The sequence below is a fragment of the Echiichthys vipera genome (assembly GCF_963691815.1).
Source record: "Echiichthys vipera genome assembly, chromosome: 5".
In the NCBI taxonomy this organism is placed as follows: domain Eukaryota; kingdom Metazoa; phylum Chordata; class Actinopteri; order Perciformes; family Trachinidae; genus Echiichthys; species Echiichthys vipera.
In genome coordinates this window covers 3,862,268-3,883,274 of record NC_139830.1, presented here as the reverse complement: position 1 = coordinate 3,883,274, position 21,007 = coordinate 3,862,268, and the positions used below count along the sequence as shown (strand labels likewise).

At 43.5% G+C, this 21,007-nt stretch overlaps 2 protein-coding genes across 3 annotated transcripts; one reads left to right on the top strand and one right to left on the bottom strand.

Moving 5' to 3' along the window:
- Positions 1-439: 439 nt before the first annotated feature.
- Positions 440-8,094, bottom strand: LOC310947003 (tapasin-like). 2 transcript variants are annotated; one of them, XM_083913618.1, is made up of 8 exons: positions 7,974-8,094; positions 6,297-6,473; positions 5,956-6,225; positions 5,536-5,865; positions 5,107-5,454; positions 3,864-3,950; positions 2,460-2,479; positions 440-2,293 (listed from the first exon to the last, which is right to left on the bottom strand). In XM_083913618.1, the coding sequence occupies exons 1-8, from the start codon at positions 8,035-8,037 to the stop codon at positions 2,279-2,281; spliced, it is 1,311 nt and encodes a 436-aa protein (XP_083769744.1). In that variant the 5' UTR covers positions 8,038-8,094; the 3' UTR covers positions 440-2,278. The 2 variants fall into 2 exon arrangements, with proteins under 2 accessions (XP_083769744.1, XP_083769745.1); XM_083913619.1 differs by having other exon boundaries at positions 440-2,290.
- An 883-nt stretch (positions 8,095-8,977) lies between these two features.
- Positions 8,978-19,820, top strand: gemin4 (gem (nuclear organelle) associated protein 4; the record flags this gene model as incomplete). The annotated part of the gene is made up of 6 exons (XM_083914313.1): positions 8,978-9,044; positions 10,433-12,397; positions 14,265-14,421; positions 14,502-14,772; positions 17,962-18,606; positions 19,599-19,820. Exons 1-6 carry the CDS (start codon positions 9,023-9,025, stop codon positions 19,818-19,820), a joined length of 3,282 nt encoding a protein of 1,093 aa, XP_083770439.1. The 5' UTR covers positions 8,978-9,022.
- Positions 19,821-21,007: the final 1,187 nt, after the last annotated feature.

Here is a 21,007-nt window from a genome sequence, read left to right as displayed (position 1 = left end):
TTTTGTGGTTTGTATTTATAGTCATAGTAAGACTTTCTGCATGTTTGTGGTCATATTATGTGTCAGATATGTTCCTCTGCTGCCACACTGTAACTGTAGTGGGTTTCTTACACATGACTTTGTCACCGATGATTTTCCAGAGATTCTCTGTGGGGTTTAGATCTGGACTCTGACCCTTTCTCCTCCAAAGTGAATTGACTTCTTTACACAGTTTGGGTTCAGTCGTTCCCCAGTCCAACGCCGAACACATAATAAAGAAAGTATTTTCTAAAGTGAATAATAAGTGTTTATGAAGCGACTGACTTGCTCACAGTGAGCTGTGAAAGGAACTTTTAACATTTATTAATGTTTAGTCACAGACGAATAACTGACAGTGATTCTTCATCCATTTACCCCGAGGTATTTTATTATTTAAACATGAATCTAAATCCATTATCAAACCGTAGGTGTATTAAACACACAGCATCAACGTTACATCACCTTTTTTTATTACGCTGTTATTACGCAGCTGGTCTTCTCACGTTTCACTGCAGAGACGTTTTATTAAAGAGACCCCGTGGAGTTTTCTTGTAAACAAACAAAACTTCTAGTTTACACTCAAGTGTTTCTCACTCAGACACACAAATGAACTGAATGCATTCACTTCCTCATGAAACATCAGCACAGACAGTTTTAAAAATAATTCAAATCATGCATTGTTTACTCTTTCTATGTAGGGACACGCACAAACTCAGGAGTTTCAAAGAGTCTACTTATGGTCATTTGGCATCTTTTTAGGATGGTTTTACATCTGTATTTAGTCATTTTGAATCCTTTTGTTGTTGTTTTTTATCTGTATTTAGTCATTTTGAATCCTTTTGTTGTTGTTTTTATCTGTATTTAGTCATTTTGAATCCTTTTATGGTGGTGTTGCATCTATTGTTAGTCATTTTGCATCCTTTTGTTGTTGTTTTGAATCTGTATTTAGTCATTTTGCATCCTTTTGTTGTTGTTTTTTATCTGTATTTAGTCATTTTGCATCCTTTTGTTGTTGTTTGTATCTGTATTTAGTCATTTTGCATCCTTTTGTTGTTGTTTTTTATCTGTATTTAGTCATTTTGCATCCTTTTGTTGTTGTTTGTATCTGTATTTAGTCATTTTGCATCCTTTTGTTGTTGTTTTTCTCTGTATTTAATCATTTTGCATCCATTTATGATGGTGTTGCGTCTATTTTTAGTTTACATCCCTGTTGGAGGATTTTTTCCTCTGCTGGTGTGTGTGTCATGTTGCCTGTGCACCTGCATGTGTGTGTGCAGATACACAGGTTTGTGATGTTTGTATTATTTACATCCATCTATGTTTAAATTAAATTTGCTATTACAATCAGAAAAGACAAAAGTTATGTGTAAAGTCACGTTTGTTGTATTTTGGCCGTGCAGTGTTTATTGTATGACCTGAAAACTACTTTTTTATCATCTATTCTAGACGTTTGCTTTATTTAGATTCATTCATGATCATTTCTTTTTGTAGTTATCTGTTTAGTTGAATTATATTATTATAATAACTATTATTTGTATGACCTGAGGTTGTAAAGTAGGTAGGCAGGTGAGACCAGCCTGCACCTGAGTGAGAGCTCGTTTGGAGCAATACATCATGGGAGACTTTGCACAACGGACTTCTTTTACCTGCGTACACCAAATATTGTGCCTCAGTGCCCCTTTGATTCTGTCTGATGATATTTTGATTTTGATTTTGCTGACAAATGGCCACTACAGGATACTTTACACATTTAGATTAATATCAAAGTTACTGATTCCTGGTTGAAGCTACTCAGCAGTATCCTGTACAAAGTGGTTCAAATGAGCTCCAACATTAAAGTGATTAACACTCTAATGCATCAATAATTCAAATACAACAATATAACGCACATTATTAAGAAATGGGCTATTTTTCATGATGCGTTCTTTAACTTTTGGTACTTAAAGTATGTTTTTGAATGCAGGATTTAAGCGTCTTAAAGAGTATTTCTGCTCCGTGTTGTTGCTCCTCTCACTGAAGTAGAAGATCTTCCTCACTTTCAAGCAGTGGTTGTTGCATTTTTACCGGTTGAATAAGTCGTGCCGATCGATGTTTCTCCAGAAAAACCAATCAAGTTCTTTTCAAAATCATCAAAGCAACAAAAAAAACACATTCAAGTTTCACAGAAACACAAATTCACCTTCAAACAAAAGTCTGAGACGTTCGACAACTAAACCGATGGAGTGAGGAGGAGCGTCGGCCTTCACTGGTGCTTTTCTGCTCAGTACGGCTTCTTCTGAAAACACACACGCACACGCACACACACACACACACACGCACACACGCACACGCACGCACACGCACGCACACGCACGCACACACACACACACACAGATGAACTATTGGTCTACGTTAAAGACAGTGGTTAAATTAAAAACGGTTTTGTTCTCATATCATCTCACCTGCCGTGATTGTTTCCCTGCTGTGAAGAAAAGAAATGAGAATATTACTTTTTTTAGTCATCATAAGTCAAACTGACGTGAACACAGATTATTGCAGTGCTCTCCTCTCCGGTGTCGCTCACATATCCCTCCAGTAAACTCACGTTAGTCCAGAACTCAGCTGCCCGCACCGTCACAAGGACCCCATCCATCCACCACATCACCCCCGTCCTACAACAGCTCCACTAGCTCCCAATCACGTTACGCATTGGATCCAAAATCCTCCTCTTTGCATTTAAGCCCCCCCCCCCTTCCTGTCAGACCTCCTCCACGTTGCCTCGCCCTCCCGCACTCTCAGGGCGCACTTACACTGTCCATCCGTACCGTGCCCAGGCATGTTTCACGGCTAAAGTCTGGTTCCTTTGACCAGTGTGAGTGCAACCGTAACGCGTCTAGGAGCGGCACAGTTGCGGTCCACGGCCCATTTGAGAGAGGTGGGCTTTTGTAAAGCACGTTTGCACATGTACGAGCACGAGCGTGCGCACGTGTACGAGCACGAGGCCTACGGCGGTTCTGAGGTCATTTCCTGTGCGCCTGTTGGGACGTAGAAAAAAGAAGGACAGACCATGCACGGACATTTAAAACAATGGCGGTGAAAGGTTCACGTTGGTGTGATGCGGAGGTGGAGTGTTTACTGCAGATTTGGTCGATGAAAAGATTCAAAAACAGTCGACAAGACGCACAAAAACTCTGAGGTCTATGGAAAGATTTGGAAACAAAGCGACGCATCGCCATGACGTCATCAATGCGTGTGACGTGTTACGGCGTGATGACGTATAGGCAGCAAGAAGCATTCTCCGAGGCCCAGGTAGCGTGAGTACAAACGGGCCTGGAGGGGGGGACAAGGACCCTAAAGCACGGGGCACGGGACGCACGCACAGTGGGAGTGCGCTCTCTGATCCTCCTCCTCCATCCACCTGCCCGTCTCACCACCACACGTCTGTGGAACTGAAAACCCACCTGTTCAAATCTGCCTTTTTCCCTCTGATCTCATTCGCACTGTTGTTGTTGTTGTTGTTATTTTCACCTGATTTGATCATTTTGTTTCCTCCCCTTTTTAGTATAGTGTGTGTTTAAGTGTCCTTGAGTGCTTAGAAAGGCGCCTATACATAAAATGTATTATTATTATTGTCATTATTACAGTTGTTATGGATGAACCGTTCTTTCACAGTGCTTTTAAATCATTTAAACTAGTTTCTCATTATGACAGAAGCTTCGACTCGATCCAAAGACGCCTCACACCGCAGCAGAGTCGTGTTCAAAGGTCCTTTTATCGGCTCATTTGTAGTATTTATAAATCTATTTAGTCAAATATAAACAGTGTATACAATATGCCCTGTATTTGTCTTCTTTGCCCAGACTTACCTGAGTGCAGGTAACGCAGCAGCAGACACAGGATGACGGCCAGCGTGAGCGCCGTGAGGCCGAGGTTAAACAACCAGCTGCTCGGCTCTGAGCGGAGAAACACACAACAAACATGACCTCAGGGGTCAGCATGGCACATCAGGAGACAACGGGCCCCCGGGCACAGACGTGTGAGGGGCCCCCCACTCTGTCTACACAGGAACAACACACACACATGCGCGCGCGCGCACACGCACACACACACACACACACACACACACACACACACACACACACACACACACACACACACACACACACACAAGGGTCTCAAAGAGTCTACTGTTGGTCATTTGGCATCTTATTAGGATGGTTTTACATCTGTTGTTAGTCATTTTGCATCCTTTTGTGGTGGTTTTATGTCTATTTGCAGTAATTTTGCATCCATTTGGAGTGTTTCATATCTGTATTTAGTCATTTTGCATCATTTAGTAGTTGTTTTGCACGTTTTTAGTCATTTTGCATCCATTTGTGCTGGTTTTACATCTGTTTGCAGTCATTTTGCATCCTTTTGAGGTGTTTTTTAATCTATATTTAGTCATTTTGCATCCTTTTTGTGGTGGTTTTGCATGGTTATAGTCATTTTGCTTACCTTTTATGGTCGTTCTGCATCTAGTTTCAGTCATTGTGCAACTTTTTTGCCAGTTTTGCATCTAATTTTAGTCATTTTGCAGCTGTTTCTAGACGTTGTGCATCTATTGCTCTGGTTCTGCATCGGTTGTTAGTCATTTTGCATCCTTTTGTGGTCGTTCTGCATCTATTTTCAGTCATTGTGCAACTTTTTAGGTGGTTTTGCATCTATTTTTAGTCATTTTGCATCTTTTGTGCTGGTTTTACATCTGTTGTTAGTCATTTTGCATCTTTTGTGCTGTCTACATCTGTTGTAAGTCATTTTGCATGCTTTTATGGTAAATTTTCTATCTGTATTTGGTCATTTTGCTTCCATTTGTGATCGTTTTGCATGTTATTAGTCATTTTGCATCTATTTTTAGTCATTTTGCATCTTTTTGAGGTAATTTTGTGTTTCTTTGTGATCATTTTGTTTGTATTTTTACTCATTTTGCATTTATTTATGATCATTTTGGGTCGTTTGTCATAATTTTTAGCCTGTTTGTGGTCATAGAGCACCTCCTGATTGTTCTGAGTGTCAGACATGCTCCTCTGCTGCCACAGTGTGGTCGCCCACAGCACATGCTCCACTCACCCTCAACAGTCAGGATGAAGCTCTTTCTGATGGGCACTCTCAGGGACTGATGGGACACGCTGCAGGTGAACTGTTTCCCTGAGTCCCTGAGCGCAGCCTTGAGGTAGAAGAAAGCTGTCAGCGAGAACGTCTTGTCCTGGTTGTTTTTGTGGCTGGACAGCAGGATGTTCGGGAGCACCTTGGGGAGAGGGGCGCCCACCCTCTGTCCCGACACTGAGGGATCCTGCACGTACCAATCTATGGTCACATCCAGAGGGTAGTAACCCCCCGCCTCACATGCAACCTTCTGCTCCCCGCCCTCCTGCAGTGAGAGAGTGGGTCCGACGTTGAGGGACACACGGGGAGGCTCTGAGGAGACAGAATAAAATGACATCAGAAGGCGACAGATCCGACTGACTGACATATGCATCCTTTTTAACTCCTCGTCACCTTCAATACGCAGATTTATATCCAGACTGGCAAACAGGGGAATCACTGTCACCGAACAAACGTACGTCCCTTCACTGCTCATCTTGGCGAAGGGCAGGTTGTAGGAAGCATCCCCGCCTGCCAGGCTCCTCAGCCCGACCCCGGTGCCCTGGGTCTGCCCTGTGCGGCTGGTGTGACTGAAGAGTCTGACTCTCTCTCCACGGTGCTGCCAGTGCCACTCCGCGGTGACGTTCGGCCCTTTGTGGTCAACCGCAAACTGGCAGTGAAGCTTCTGTTGGGAGCCCAGGCCTGCTCTCACTGATGGAGACTGGGTTTTGATGACCATGGCAACTGTGGACAGAGAGGCAGGAAGATAGATTTAGCTCTCACAATATAAGTTTTATCCCAAAACGGTTCAAATGAAAGACACAGTGTTGTTACCAGTTGTGGTGAGAGTCTCTCTGTCCCCGATGACGGGCCATTTGCGGTAGTCCTGCTGTCCCGGGGGGGCCTGGTCAGATGGGTGTCTGAGGAAACCGCTGACTGTGAACTTGGTGTGTCTGAGGGTGCAGCTGAACCAGTGGTTGTACTCCCGGGCCCCCATGACTGGCCAGCGGACCTGAATGCCCTCTGTGCTGAACCTACGCAGCTCACACTCCAGCTGCTCTGCTTCCACTCCCTCCGCGTAGCGCCGCAGGTCCAACCTGGACCCTAGAGCAGGACGGAACACATTAGAATACGACAGTTTCCGGTCCGTTGAGTCTGTAGGCTGCAGGTCTTACCGGTGACCATGAAAGTGACGGCGTGCGGATTAACAGGAGCGTCGCCTATTTCACCAAACTGCAGCATGGCCTCTCTGTGGACGAGCTGCGTCTCCGTGTGACCCTCATTATTCACAAACACGCGTTCATCGGTGAACTGGCAGGGCAGCCATGACATCTGATGGACACACTGCACGCCTGAGGACACAGACTCAATCAGCTGACATACAGTTTGGTTAGTTTGTAGTTTGCATCTATTTTTAATAATTTTGCATCTATTTTTAGTCATTTTGCATCTTTTTTTAGTCATTTTGCATCTTTTTTTAGTCATCTCGCATCAAAGTGTTTAGAATCCGTCACTTAATTTGAGTAATCAAATGGAATATGTTTCAAATGATATTTTAGGGCATTATTCAGTCATTTTGCATCTTTTTGTGGTGTTTTGCATCTATTTTTAGTCATTTTGCATCTATTTTCAGTCATTGTGCATCAAAGTGTTTAGAATCCGTCACTTAATTTGAGTAATCAAATGGAATATGTTTCAAATGATATTTTAGGGCATTATTCAGTCATTTTGCATCTTTTTGTGGTGTTTTTGCATCTATTTTAAGTCATTTTGCATCTTTTTGTGGTGGTTTTGCATCTATTTTAAGTCATTTTGCATCTTTTTGTGGTGGTTTTGCATCTGTTTTGAGTCATTTTGCATCTTTTTGTGGTGGTTTTGCATCTGTTTTGAGTCATTTTGCATCTTTTTGTGTTTTTTTGCATCTGTTTTTAGTCATTTTGCATCTTTTTGTGGTGTTTTGCATCTGTTTTTAGTTATTTTGCATCTTTTTGTGGTGTTTTGCATGCTTTTAGTCATTTTGCATCTATTTTTAGTCATTTTGCATCTATTCTAAGTCATTTTGCATCTTTTTGTGGTGGTTTTGAATGTTTTTAGTCATTTTGCTTCGTTTTTTAGTCATTTTGCATTTATTTTTTGTCATTTTGCATCTTTTTTGAGTCATTTAGCATCAAATTGTTTAGAATCCCTCACTTGTTTTGAGTAATCGAACATCTTTCAAATGATATTTTAGGGCATTATTCAGTCATCTGCAGTGGAATATGTTTAAAGGTAACCCTCCCTAAACTGAAAGTGTGGTTTACTGTACTGCCTCAGAGTGACACAGTATAATATCAGTACTGTGGTATAGTATAAAAAAAGTACAGTAAATGCAGTATAATATATAGTTTAGTATAGTTTAATAAAGTATAATGAAGTATTTACTATTGTCCAGTATATTTACTATAGTAAAGTATAATATAATGCAGTATTTACTATAGTACAGTATATTTAACTATAGTAAAGTATAATATAACGCAGTATTAAAGTAGAATGAAGTATTTTCTATAGTAAAGTATATTTTAGTATAGTACAGTATAGTTTAATAAAGTATAATGCAGTATTTACTATAGTACAGTATAGTTGAGTATAATATTTACTTTAGTCCAGTGTGATATAATGCAGTATTAGTATATTTAGTATATTTAGTATAGTCCAGTGTTATATAATGCAGTGTTTAGTATAGTTTAGTATATTTTAGTATAGTCCAGTATAGTTGAGTATCATATTTACTATAGTCCAGTGTGATCTAACGCAGTAGAGTCGCGGTTCGGACCCAAACTGTACTAAAGAGTGTGAGCGCGCCCTTAACTCACCCGCACACAGACCCAGACCCAGGCAGCAGTAACTGAGCACGTTCAGGATCAGACTCATGATCATTTCTCTGTGAAATCTCTTTCTCTGCTCGGACACACAGACCCAACTGTGCTGAGCCACTCTGCTCTCACACTTTCACTTTCGCTTCCAGGAAAGAAACCTGCTCTGCGCGTCTCTCACGCCACGTGATTAAAAAGACAACAACACGTTTAAAATAGAAACTATAGTTCACAGGTTTCATAATAATAGTTCAGTTATTATGGAGAGGACGTTGTTTAGCAGAAGGTTTCGGTTTTCTGCCGGAGAAGCTGCAGAACTACAGGGACACGACTGAAGTCTCAATATATGACTACATCAATAAATATATAAATAAATGACTACATCAATGAATGTATAAATATATGACTACATCAATGAATGTATAAATAAATGACTACATCAATAAATGTATAAGTGAATACAGGGAATAAAGGCATTAATTAATTAATTAATATTGAAATAAATGTATGAATAGAAAAATTAGAAACAAAAGCATGAATAAATTACTACATTAATAAATCTATATAAAATCCAGGGATGAATACTATATGTATAATATGTATATTTTATAAAATATAAAATTATATATATATATATATATATATATATATATATAATATAAGTATCTTTTATAAAATAATGTATATATTTTATATGTAAAAAACTGTGTATATATATATATAACAATTATATTTTATAAAATATTAAATAATATATTTGTATAAAATAGAAGTATCTTATATAGAATAATGATTATATATTTATATGTAAAATATAAGTATCTTTTATAAAATAATGTCTAAAATAGACTGAATGTGCCACGCTTCGTCCTCCTGCAGTACCGCCCTCCTCCTGTTCGGTGGCGGTGGCGCTGTGGCGGATGTGAGCAGCTGGGAGCAGCCGCGGGTCCCTCTTGTTTTTAAGAACCGTTGACATGCTGCTGCTGAAGACAGGAGCTAAATGATCACAGTGGCGTCCTTTACCTTCATTTACCTTCACTTTAGCAGCCATGGCATTGACGATAAACAAAGGTAAAGTGTGTCTTTATAATCCACATACAATTATCTTTAATTCGGCTTTATTTTCAGACATATTAATTACTTTAAAATGATTCTTTTTAACAAATATGCACTGTTTTCTACCGTGCTCCGGGGCTCATGTTCAAGAAGAGGACTGGGAGAATGACAGGAAAATTAAAAATATACATAGTTTTTATCAACTAATCATATGCCGAAGTGTAAAATGACTTCCAACGATTCAATTTATCTGTAAAGAAATACTCTATCAGGTACGCATTTTTACAGATAGATAAAACAACTTTAAATAACCAGATTTTATGATAGGAGCTCTGGTAAACTTATTATTTATTGATAAAAGTTATTAATATAGGCTGCGTTTAGAGAGGAAATAATGAGTTGATTAGTCCATCTATAAATATATAGATTTATTTATTTATGTAAATGGGTTTATTTTTAATTAAATGTCACTCAAGAACGTGTATATGTGGATAAATATGAGGTTTCAAACTGTTACTTGGATAAAAACAACTAATTTGACGCCATCCTGGGCTCTAAAACAATGTAATGGATGTTTTTCTGACAGTTTTTAAAGATAAATCAATTAATTTAAGACTGTAATCTGCAGATTTCAATGATAATGAAACCATTTTTGAATATTAACTTGTGTATCTGATGATTATCTGTGCGTGAATAAATAAGATTTTGACCTTTCCCATAGTTTTGACACCTTGCACCTACTTATTTTCTTATTTTTGATTCTGTTGATTAAAGTTTTTGCAGACACATTTACAAGACAATAAACAAACAACAAAAACACAATATATATATATATATATATATATATATATATATATATATATATATATATATATATATATATATATATATATATATATGAATATTACTTGTGTTCTTGTCTGTAAGGAGAACAAAGCTTCAGAATAGGAAGATTATCTGTGCATGAATAAACGACATATTGACCTTTACCTTTTATTTTTCACCTACTTATTTTGTTCTTTTTTTTTAATTCTGTTGATTAGAGATTAGAACCCAAAAAAACAAACAATAAAAAGACAATAGTGCTACAGGACCGGTCCATATAGTAAAAGAAAACGTTACATCAACAACTAAGCAAAACAGACCACTGTTCCTGCACAGCAGCCTGTGTATTTCCTTATAATTTTCTATCTTTTTATTGTTTTTTCCTTGTTTCCTTCTTTCAACTTATTTAAAAATAATGGTTTTGTATTAATTTATGATGCTTTCATTGGGGCAAATTATGCTTTACTTGCGTTACATAACAAAATGAGTTTGTATCATGGGAATAAAGAACATGTATGGATTTAATAAATATAATATGAAATATAAAAGTATTAACTCAGGTTCTCCTGTGCTTTCAGATGCGGCTGTTCTCCAGGGAGCTTTCCTACTGGCCGATAAAATGTGCGTCCCCTCTTCTCTGTCCTCCCTCCAGAAAGCTGACTGGAGCCGGGTGGGGCGTCCGGTCGTGGAGGCGGTGAGAGAAGTCTGTGGACGGGATGAGCTCAGCAAAGAGAAATTAGTTTGTGCCATGTGGCTGAAGGTGTTGTGCAGGGAGACTGGGAACGACGTAGAGGCGGCCTGGAGGGAGAACCCTTTCTTCCCCCTCCAGAACGGCCTTCCTGAGCTCAACCACGCAGTCCTGCTGGAAGCGGTGAACTCCATGGCGGCTGCGCAGATATTCACCCGTTTGCTGTTGCGTCTTCCTCGACCTCAGCTCTGCGCCGAGCTCGAAAGGCTCGTGCAACACGTGAGGTGCAGCCCCACCAGTGAGGGCGATGTTCGGCTTCTTCTGATGGTGTGGTGGGAACTGTGGAAGGGCAGAGATGAGCGGAGAGACGTGGGCGAGGACGGCGTTGAGACGATGTTCGCCGGAGAGTTTGCTCGTCTCTTGTCCAAGTCTTCCGGTAGTCTGTCCCCTCAGGCGGCCAAGAGGTTCAAGCTGGACGCGTCAGATCCGCCGCCCCCCGCAGATGTCCTGCACGTTCTCCTTCACGCACTTAAAGACGTAAAACATCACATATCTACAACAGATCTTTGCCTCCAGGCGCTCTCCGTTTCTCTCGACGCTCTTTACACCTCTTTCCTAATAAACCAACCGGTCGCACTTCCCACCGAAGAGAAGCTGCACTTCCTGTCTCAGGTCGTCGGCATCGGAGAAAAGAACGATGAGAATCTGAGTCCCGAGCTCATCAGGGAGGCTCAGAGAGACCTACGTGCGTCTCACACACCGTCGCAGTTTCAGCCCAGCGGGTTGAAGCTTCGGGAAGCGTTGAAGATTATAACGGAGCTTGCTCAGTTTTGGCAAAACGGCGAGCTCCTGAAAGCGTACGACGGCTCTAAACCGAGCTGCTCGGCGTTTAAACTGGAACAAAGTGTCCAGAGAGTCCTGGAAGCTCTACGGAAAGCAGGCGAGACTGAAACAGACGATCAACAGAAGATACTCAGAGGTTTGCTGGCTTTCCACGCCGCAGAGAGCGCCCCCGATGTGAACTTGAGGGTCACTGCGATCATCATCGAACACCGCCTGGAGGACTACCAGAGCTTCGCCGTGTTGTTTGCCAGTGAGAACACTTGGGCCGCCTGCGATGAGCAGCTCTGGATGGACTGCCTGGAAAAGAACCAAGCGGCGTTCTGGCATCCCGACACGCTGATCAGACTAACCTCCACCCTCGTGGATAAACTCCACGCCGAAAGCGTAAACGTGAGCCGGTGCAGGAAGCTGATGAAAGTCACCGCGGACATTTTCTCCGCGCTCTCTTTGGAAGACAAGAACAAAGCGTTGGCTGCCGTGTTGAGACTGTCCACCAAGGGGTTCTTCGGGCGCCCCGTCCCCTCCGCTGTGACCGAAGCGTACGAGCAGGAGCTCAACATGGCCTTCAACTGCATCATCCAAGGAGGGGGCGCGGCGGCGGCGTCTCAGGGCAATCTGAACACAGCGGTCTCCTTAGTAGCTAGAGTTGCGTTTCAGAACCCGGAAGCTGCTCTGAGGTCGTGCTGTCACTCCGCTGTTTTCAACAAAGGCGCCTTCTCTCTCATGGCGAAGATCCTGCAGCAGCTGTCTGGACTCAGGGGACAGAGGGGAAGAGGAGACGGAGGGAGGGACGCTCTGAGCGGCAGCGCTCTGCTCTGCAGGTGTCTGCGGGAGATTATCAGGAGCAAATCTCTGTCTGCCAACGAGAAGGAGCAGTTCCTCAAGTGTCTGGGTCTGCTGATGATGCCCGTCATGGCAGCGGAAGGAGGAGGAGGAGAAGAAAGGAGGGAAAGCTTTGTGACGCCTCAGGAGGTCGTGAACACGTTCGTTCTGCCAAACCTCTCAGCCACAGGTGAGTCATGTTCACGCTCTGTCCAGGAATCAATGTTTCATCTCTGTCTGAAAAGTGCACGTTAATGACGCAGCTAGACTAATGTGACGTGGATGAGTCTTTCCTTTGCCTCATCAGCAGCTTCATCCATCTGCACTGATTCTACGAAGCCCCCACCACAGCAACTTCCTGTTTGATCCAATCAGGAAGTGCCAAAAATGTCAGTTCTCAGAGTGTCCACTAGGGGCAGGTTTCATAATAGAGCAGTTTCTCATTGACCCCCATGTTAAACAGGCCGTTTACACAGCATCGTTAAACCTGTGTAAAACATTATAGTCTGTATGTTTAGGTCATATCTCCATGACAACACTGAGGGGGAGGGGCTAGTTTTTATTTTATTGGAGGTTAAAGTTGATGAATAATTAGGGGCGTGGTCTCTTGAGTGACAGCTAGCCTCTGGCCCTCACTTCTCCTCGGAGGTAAACATCAGCCAGATGGACGTACGCCCCTCCCCACAATGTCACATACATGCCCTTTTTTGGTCAGAGGAAATGAGGCGGAGTCAAAGTTTGACAAGATGGCGACTCCCGTAGGTGAAGACGATTGGATCAAGTTGAGAGAACGGACCTCGGCGGAGACGCTACGTCCGTTTTGTACACAGTCTGTGGGTTCTACAGAAAACTTAAAGCACTTCTTAATGTTCTGGCATTTTTCCGTTGGCGCACTCAGCGCTCCCCTCTAAAGTCCCACCCTCCTCCCCTGATGAGCATTGAGAGAGAAATGCTGCGTTCAGGTGTCACAGGAAGTCCGATTTTTGGGACCTTCAAACAGGCAAAGTGCACTGGAATGCCTGTCAAAGTGAAACCTACCAGGAGGTTGCACATGGAGAGACATTGCAGTGCACTTTGCCTAGTTGGAGGTCAGAAACCTTGGATTTCCCATGCCACTTGAACGCAGCATGAGCAGTGCAAGTGAAGCAGAGGCAGGAAGCTCTGCAAATCATTTTATTCAGACTTGATACAATGATTTGTCAGACTTTTATCACAAATATGAGCATTGAATATTGATGAGTTTCAACACCTGGTGGATTTCTTTTACGTTTTAGTGCCGTACGCTTCTTAGGAGCATTTTAAGATTACAAAAGAAAAGTGTGAGAGTACCAGAAAAGTAAGAATTGCTTTAATTCAATGTCCACTCACTTGCTTTTTTTTTTTTCTAGTGCTTTCACCCACAGCTCACAGCCTCCGTCAGCAAGTTAAAAACACTTTTTACCAAACTTTTTCAGTTCGAGACCCAAAAGAGAAATCCGGTGTCTCCCCAGGACCCAAACGTACATCAGCACATCATGAATTTACGCCATCGAGAATCACAAAAGTCACACGTACCTTATACGGCGGCTAAAAGTCCTCGCTGCAGCGGCCCGGCTTCGACTCCCACCTGAGGCCCTTTGCTGCACGTTGCTCCCCCGTCTCTCTCTCCCCCATTTCCTGTCGATCTTCAGCTTTTCTTTCACATAAAAAGCAAAAAGAGACAAAAAAAATCCTTACAAAAGAAAACGGTTCGGGGTGCACGTTTTGCTTCTTTGCTTTACCTATTTTATACGTTGCACTGTTCATGTTACGGTTGCTTGAAATCCTTAAACACTTAGAAAAGTGCTTGAATTTTGAATAAAATATATAAAGAAACTGCATGAAAGTTAGGTTATACAGGACGCCAGGTCTACTTCCGAACACGCTGCTGTAGAGTTTGTCAGGAAACATAAGGTTGGTTGTTTATCGCACAATAACCTCTGATTTAATGTGATGAAGCAGTTCAATAATCACATATTAGCAGATTTGCAGGTCGTAAATATGGATTGGTCTCTAACCTACGTCTGTGTATCCTCCAGGTCAAAGATCCGTTGATATAGAGCTGAGTCTGCAGCTTCTCCACACCGCGTTGTCCGTGGACGTCCAGGAGGCGACCTCGTCTCCTCACTGGGTGCTGGACTGCTCTCCCTTCCCTCTCCTCTACGTCCTGGCTCAGCTGCACCACCAGACCCTCAGGTGTGTAAGATGATTCTGCAACACACACACACACACACAACTTCTTTTATTTGATTTCAACACGTCCAAGTCTCTGCTAGGTGTTGGGAGCAGCCACCAGAGGGCGCCGCCCACCGCTGGTCCATGGACACCAAGGAGCTGCTGGTGTCGGTGCTGACCGCTCTGGGGCAGGTGGTGGGTGCAGAGGTGGCGGCGGACCCCAGCAGCTGGTCCAGAGCTCTGTTCTGGCTCTACAACAAGATGGAGGGACTGGACTGGACCGCTCGTTTCCACCTGAAGCCCGTTTGGGGGGAACACTTTAAAAACGAGGTTCCATCATCTCTGCTGAGTGTGTGTGATCTACCCGAACAGGTAAAGATCATCTGGACTTCTCTTAAAGTGTAATACCAGCGTAAAATCATCCCATGGTCTATTTCAGCTCTTACATACATCACATAAACCATCGAGACAGCTTTTTTTACCTGTAACAACTCTTAACGGAGAAATCCAGGAGAGTCGCTAACAGCCGGACATGGCTAACAGTGATTAGCTCGGGGCAGCACGGTGAAGGCATTCAAAGGTCTTTCTTAACCACTAATGCTGCTGAAAATAACAGCAAACCTCTGCAGCAGCATGAGAAGAGTCCCTACACATGATTTGACGCTTAATTACACTTTAAGCCGTATTCAGACGGGACTAGTTTAACGTGGGGACGTGGGGTAAAATAGTCCCACCTCAGGACGTCTGTAATATAAATGGATTCAGAAATCCCTGATGCATCTACTCACAGCCGTCACCTCACTGCCTCCATGTGCATGCTAAGTAGCTTCATCTATCCATCTTCAACCGCTTGTCCCTATCGGGGTCGCGGGGGCTGACATCGGGCGTGAGGCGGGGTCCACCCTGGACAGGACGCCAGTCTATCACAGGGCACATAGAGACGAACAGAGACAGACAACCATTCACACCTACGGGTGATTTAGAGTCATCAATGAACCCAACACCTGCACGTCTTTGGACTGTGGGAGGAAACCGGAGAACCCGGAGAAAACCCACGCAGACACGGGGACAACATGCAAACTCTACACAGAAGGGCCCCAACCGGGATTCGAACCAGGAACCCTCTTGCTGTGAGGCGACGTACCTTCATGATATCACAAAACTAACCAAACACGAACACAAAGGACAGAATTAATGATCTTAAAAAAAGCGATGAGTGCTTCTTCAAGCGCCTTCATGCTGGAAATACGTGGAAACTACGTATTAACAGGATACAACAGAATATCAACACACGTTTTACAGAAGGTCGTATTCAGACAGGATTAGTTTTTACCTTAGGGAACGTTTAGTCGCCGTAATTTTTACTGACATTCTCCAGAATAGTCACTGACATGGAGCATTCAGACAGGACTGAACCCTCTGGTAAAAATGACCCTTCCCCACGTCCCCACGTTAAACTAATCCCCTCCACATAGGGCTGTAGTCATATTTCTAACTGTCACGGCGTTCTTCTAATATTGTTCCAAAAGCTGCTTTTAAAAAGACTTTCCCAGCACGTTATCTTTATCTTTCAAGTTCTGTGGCTTTGAGCTTTACTCACGTTTGTCTTGTGTTGAATAAAATGTTTTCCCGACAAAGAAAATAGACTTTAACAACAATCAGAACTCAGAAGAGGTGAAACTCAAACCAGCAAACAAAGAGGAACTGTTGAGAACTGTCTCTCGTCTGCACCTTCAGCCTCAAATTGTCCGCACCTGTCTCTCTGGTAATGTGGGATTTGTAGTCCTTTAAGTGTCCATGACCCACAGGACAACACTAGGCGGCAGTGTAACACCGAAACAACACTGGCTCAAACAGTGACTCACCAAAATCTGCTGGCAGCAATGCAACAAAGTTCTCCTCACGTGCTTCCTGATGCTCTGAGTGGACTTTGAGACGGACGTGACCGGCTCCTGCAGACGGCATTAATGAATAACTAGTAAATGAGTGGGAATGCTTAAAGGCTGAAGCTGATGGATGGATCCTGAACATAACACCAGGGGCCCTGACCCAAAAATGACTAAGGGGATTCAAAACGACCACGACCACGACCGAAAATAGACACAAACAACCACATAGACAAAACATAATGAAAAGACACACAAAATGACTACAAATAGATGCAAAACTGCTATAAAAAGATGCAAAATAACTACAAATAGATGCAAAATGACTAAAAATAGAAGCAAAACCACCACAAAAGATGCAAAATGACTAAAAATAGATGCAAAATGACTAAAAATTGATGCAAAACCATCACAAAAAGATGCAAAATGACTAAAAATAGATGCAAAACCACCACAAAAGATGCAAAATGACTAAAAATAGATGCAAAACCACCACAAAAGAGGCCAAATGACTAAAAACAGATGCAAAACTCCAGTGCAAAGCCTAAAGAAAATGTATAAAAGGGTATAAAAAAAAGTTGGAAACAGTCCCAGCGTGTCCTTAAAGAACTGAACACACTGATGTTTGAATGGTTTTGTATTTGCTTAATGTTGCAGAAGTATTACGCAGACAACAACGCACGGGAGGAGTCAGAATAATAAAGATAAGGACTCTGATAACAATAGATGCATTAAAGCTCTAATAACAGGAAGTGCTGGTTACAGCTGAAACATGACATTTGTCGCTGACGTGTTTTTGTTCCATTCAGTACAAAGGGACAGGACGATAAAAGTTTATTAATGATGATAATAAAAGATGAGCTGATCGTGGTGAACTTTCATTATCGTGCAGAGTTGACTTCAGTTTGTCTTAACCGTAACATTAAAGGGTCATTCCGGTGCAAAACTATCCCACTTACACACATCAACTAAGTCATCTGGACAGTTTTTAACTATTAACGGAGAAATCCAGGAGAGTCGCTAACAGTCTGTCATGGTTAACAGTGATTAGCTCGGGGCATTGGGCGACTGTGGCTAAGTGGAAGAGTGGATCGTCCTCCACTCGAGAGATTGGCGGTTCTATCCCCACCTCCCCCGGTCCACATGTCGAAGTGTCCTTGGGCAAGACACTGAACCCTGAATTGCTCCTAGTGCTGCGCATGTGTGTGTAAATGTGGTGTGAATGGTCAGATTAGATGGTCTGTAGATGTCCACTGCCATCAGTGTGAATGTGACAAACACTGTGAAAGCGCCTTGAGTAGTCAGAAGACTAGAAAGGCGCTTTAGTCCATTTACCAAGTCCATTCAAAGGTCTTTTTTAACCACTAATGCTGCTGAAAATAACAGCAAACCTCTGCAGCAGCATGAGAAGAGTCCCTACACACAAAACAAAGCAGCAACAGCGTAGTTAGTGAACCCAGAGTTTATTAAAAGAGTGTTTTAAAGACTTACCTACTGGCCCCTGTACCAGCTCCTCTCATAGTAAAGTCCTTTCAAGTGGATTAAGTCAATCCCAAAGGAAGGAGCCCATTGGTGCTTTGTTTTCTGTGTAGTCACGATAAAAACGATCGCGTCGTCCTGTTCTGAACCAAACTCCTCCTCCTCCATCTTTGTTTTTCTCGTCTCTCCTCTGCAGGAGTGGTCCGGTCTGGACCTGCCCGAGTACGGCCAGGGCACGGGTCTTCTGGCGTGGATGGAGTGCTGCGCCGCGTCAGACTCCCTGCAGTCCACCATGTTGTCCCGTCTCTCTCTGGACCAGCGGCGGCCCGACCACGTGGGCATGTTCAGCAAAGGCCTGCTGGTGGCGGTGACCCAGACGCTGCCCTGGTGCTCCGTCTCCCAGTGGACCCGGCTGCTGAGAGTCCTGCGGGAGCTCATCGCCTCGGGTCGCCTCCACGTTCCCTTCTCGCTGGAGTACGTGGACCACCTGCCCCTCCTGGACCTGAGGAGGTTTTCCTGTGAGCTCCGCCTGTCCGTGCTCCTGCTCCGAGTCCTTCAGCTGCTCTGCGGGTCCAGCTGCTCAGACTGGCTGCCGGCGGACGGCTGGGCGCACGTCAGTAGGTTGTACGCCCACGCCGTGAGGGAGATGATGAACTCTGTGAGAGCCAAGCTGCCTCTTCCTTCATCTGGAGGCGCTAAACCGTCCAAAGACCTCGAACAAGAGGAAGAGTCTCCTCTGAAACCCAAAGAGCCACAAACGGACGAGGAGGAGAGGGCGGCTCCCAGCCAAGAAGTGCTGTTTGTGCTGAGTCAGCTCTTCTGCCACGTTCAGCACATCCAGGTAAGAACGACCACGACCACGGACGAGTCCAGACGCAGGTCGGCTGGAGGGTGGAGCTACAGATCCTCGAGCTGGGGTTATCTCAAACCTGCATTTAAAGTCGCTTGTTTAAAGTTTGTCAGGTTTTGTTTCTTATATAGTTTGTTTTAACTGGGTTATTTAAAGTCAATGACTAAAAATCCTCTTCCTCCTCGTCTTCTTCTTCTTCTCCTTTACCCTTCTGCTCCTCCTCCTCCTCGTCTCCCTCCTCCTCGCCTCCCTCCTCCTCCTCGTCTCCTCCTCGTCTTCTTCTCCTTCTCCTTTACCCTTCTGCTCCTCCTCCTCGTCTCCCTCCTCCTTCTCCTCATCGTCTCCCTTCTTCTTCTCCTCCTCCTTGTCTCCCTCCTTTTCCACCTCCTCGCCGTCTCCCTTCTCTTCCTCCTTGTCTCCTCCTCGTCTTCTTCTCCTTCTCTTACACCCTTCTGCTCCTCCTCCTCGTCTTCTTCTCCTTCTCCCTTCTCCCTTACCCTCCTCTTCCTCCTCCTCCTCCTCCTCCTCCCCCCCATCTCCCTCCTCCTCCCCCCCCATCTCCCTCCTCCTCCTCCTCGTCTTCTTCTCCTTCACCCTTCTGCTCCTCCTCCTCATCTCCTCCCCATCTTCTTCTCCTTCTCCCTTACCCTTCTGCTCCTCCTCCTCGTCTTCTTCTCCTTCTCCCTTACCCTCCTCCTCGTCATCTTCTCCTCCTCCTCGTCATCTTCTCCTCCTCCTCCTCTCCCTCCTCCTCCTCCTCCTCGTCTTCTTCTCCTCCTTCTCCTTTACCCTTCTGCTCCTCCTTGACCCTTCTCCTTTACCCTCCTCCTCCTCCTTGACCCTTCTCCTTTACCCTCCTCCTCCTCCTCCTTGACCCTTCTCCTTTACCCTCCTCCTCCTCCTTGACCCTTCTCCTTTACCCTCCTCCTCCTCCTTGACCCTTCTCCTTTACCCTCCTCCTCCTCCTCCTCCTCCTCCTCCAGGTGATGATGCCCGGGGGCCAGAGTGAACCGCTCTTCCTGTCCAGCCTGGAGATCCTCAGCCACTACGAGGCCGTCATGGCGGCGTTCCCTGGCAGCAGCAGCGCGGTGGAGAGCGACAACACTCGCCACTTCTTCTCCACCATCACGGCCAACCTGGAGAACGAGGAGATGAAGGCCGTGCTGCAGCAGAAGATCGCTCAGCTGGTGTCGTCGGCAGCCTGAGGCGCTCCGACCCCTGCTCCGTAGAGTCCTCTGGAGATGTTTTCTGATCAGATACTTTGTGTTAACCTCAAACTCGGCACGAGTCTAACTTTAGAAGTTATTACTGAGTGACAGGAAGTGAATTAAAGTGAATAAAAAGACGATATTTCACAGCAAATGTCTCGGTAATATTCACGTTTCCACTCTGAAATCGGATGGATCCTGAACATCAGGGGCCCTGACAAGAAAATGACTACGGGGATGCAAAACGACCACGACCGAAAATAGACACAAACAACCAAATAGACAAAACATAATGAAAAGAAGCACAAAATGACTAGAAATAGATGCAAAACCAACACAAAAGATGCTAAATGACTACAAATTGATGCAAAACCACCACAAAAAGATGCCAAACTTCTACAAAGATTCAAAATGACTAAAAATAGATCCAAAACCACCACAAAAAGATGCAAAACCACCACAAAAAGATGCAAAATGATTAAAAATAGATGCAAAACTACCACAAAAAGATGCAAAATGACTAAAAATAGATGCAAAACCACCACAAAAAGATGCAAAACGACTGAAAATAGATGCAAAACAACCATAAAAAGATGCATAATGTCTAAAAATAGATGCAAAACCACCACAAAAAGATGCAAAATGACTAAAAATAGATGCAAAACCACCACAAAAAGATACAAAATGACTAAAAATAGATGCAAAACCACCACAAGAAGATGCAAAATGACTAAAAATAGATGCAAAACCCCCACAAAAAGATGCAAAATGACTAAAAATAGATGCAAAACCACAAAAAGATGCAAAATGACTAAAAAAAGATGCAAAACCACCACAAAAAGATGCAAAATGACTAAAAATAGATGCAAAACCACCACAAAAAGATGCAAAATGACTAAAAATAGATGCAAAACCACCACAAAATGACTAAAAATAGATGCAAAACCACCACAAAGATACAAAATGACTAAAAATAGATGCAAAACCACCACAAAAAGATGCAAAACTTCTACAAAAAGATGCAAAATGACTGTTTTGATTAATTTTAATGTTGTTTTTTTTTATGTTTGTTTAATTTTCTACATGTTTGAAAATATCAGGAAATTCTTCCCTGTAATTAGTTCTTTCTGGCGTCAGTGGCCGTCACACTCTGGAAAACTGTCTTTAGTCTCGGGTCTTCTCTG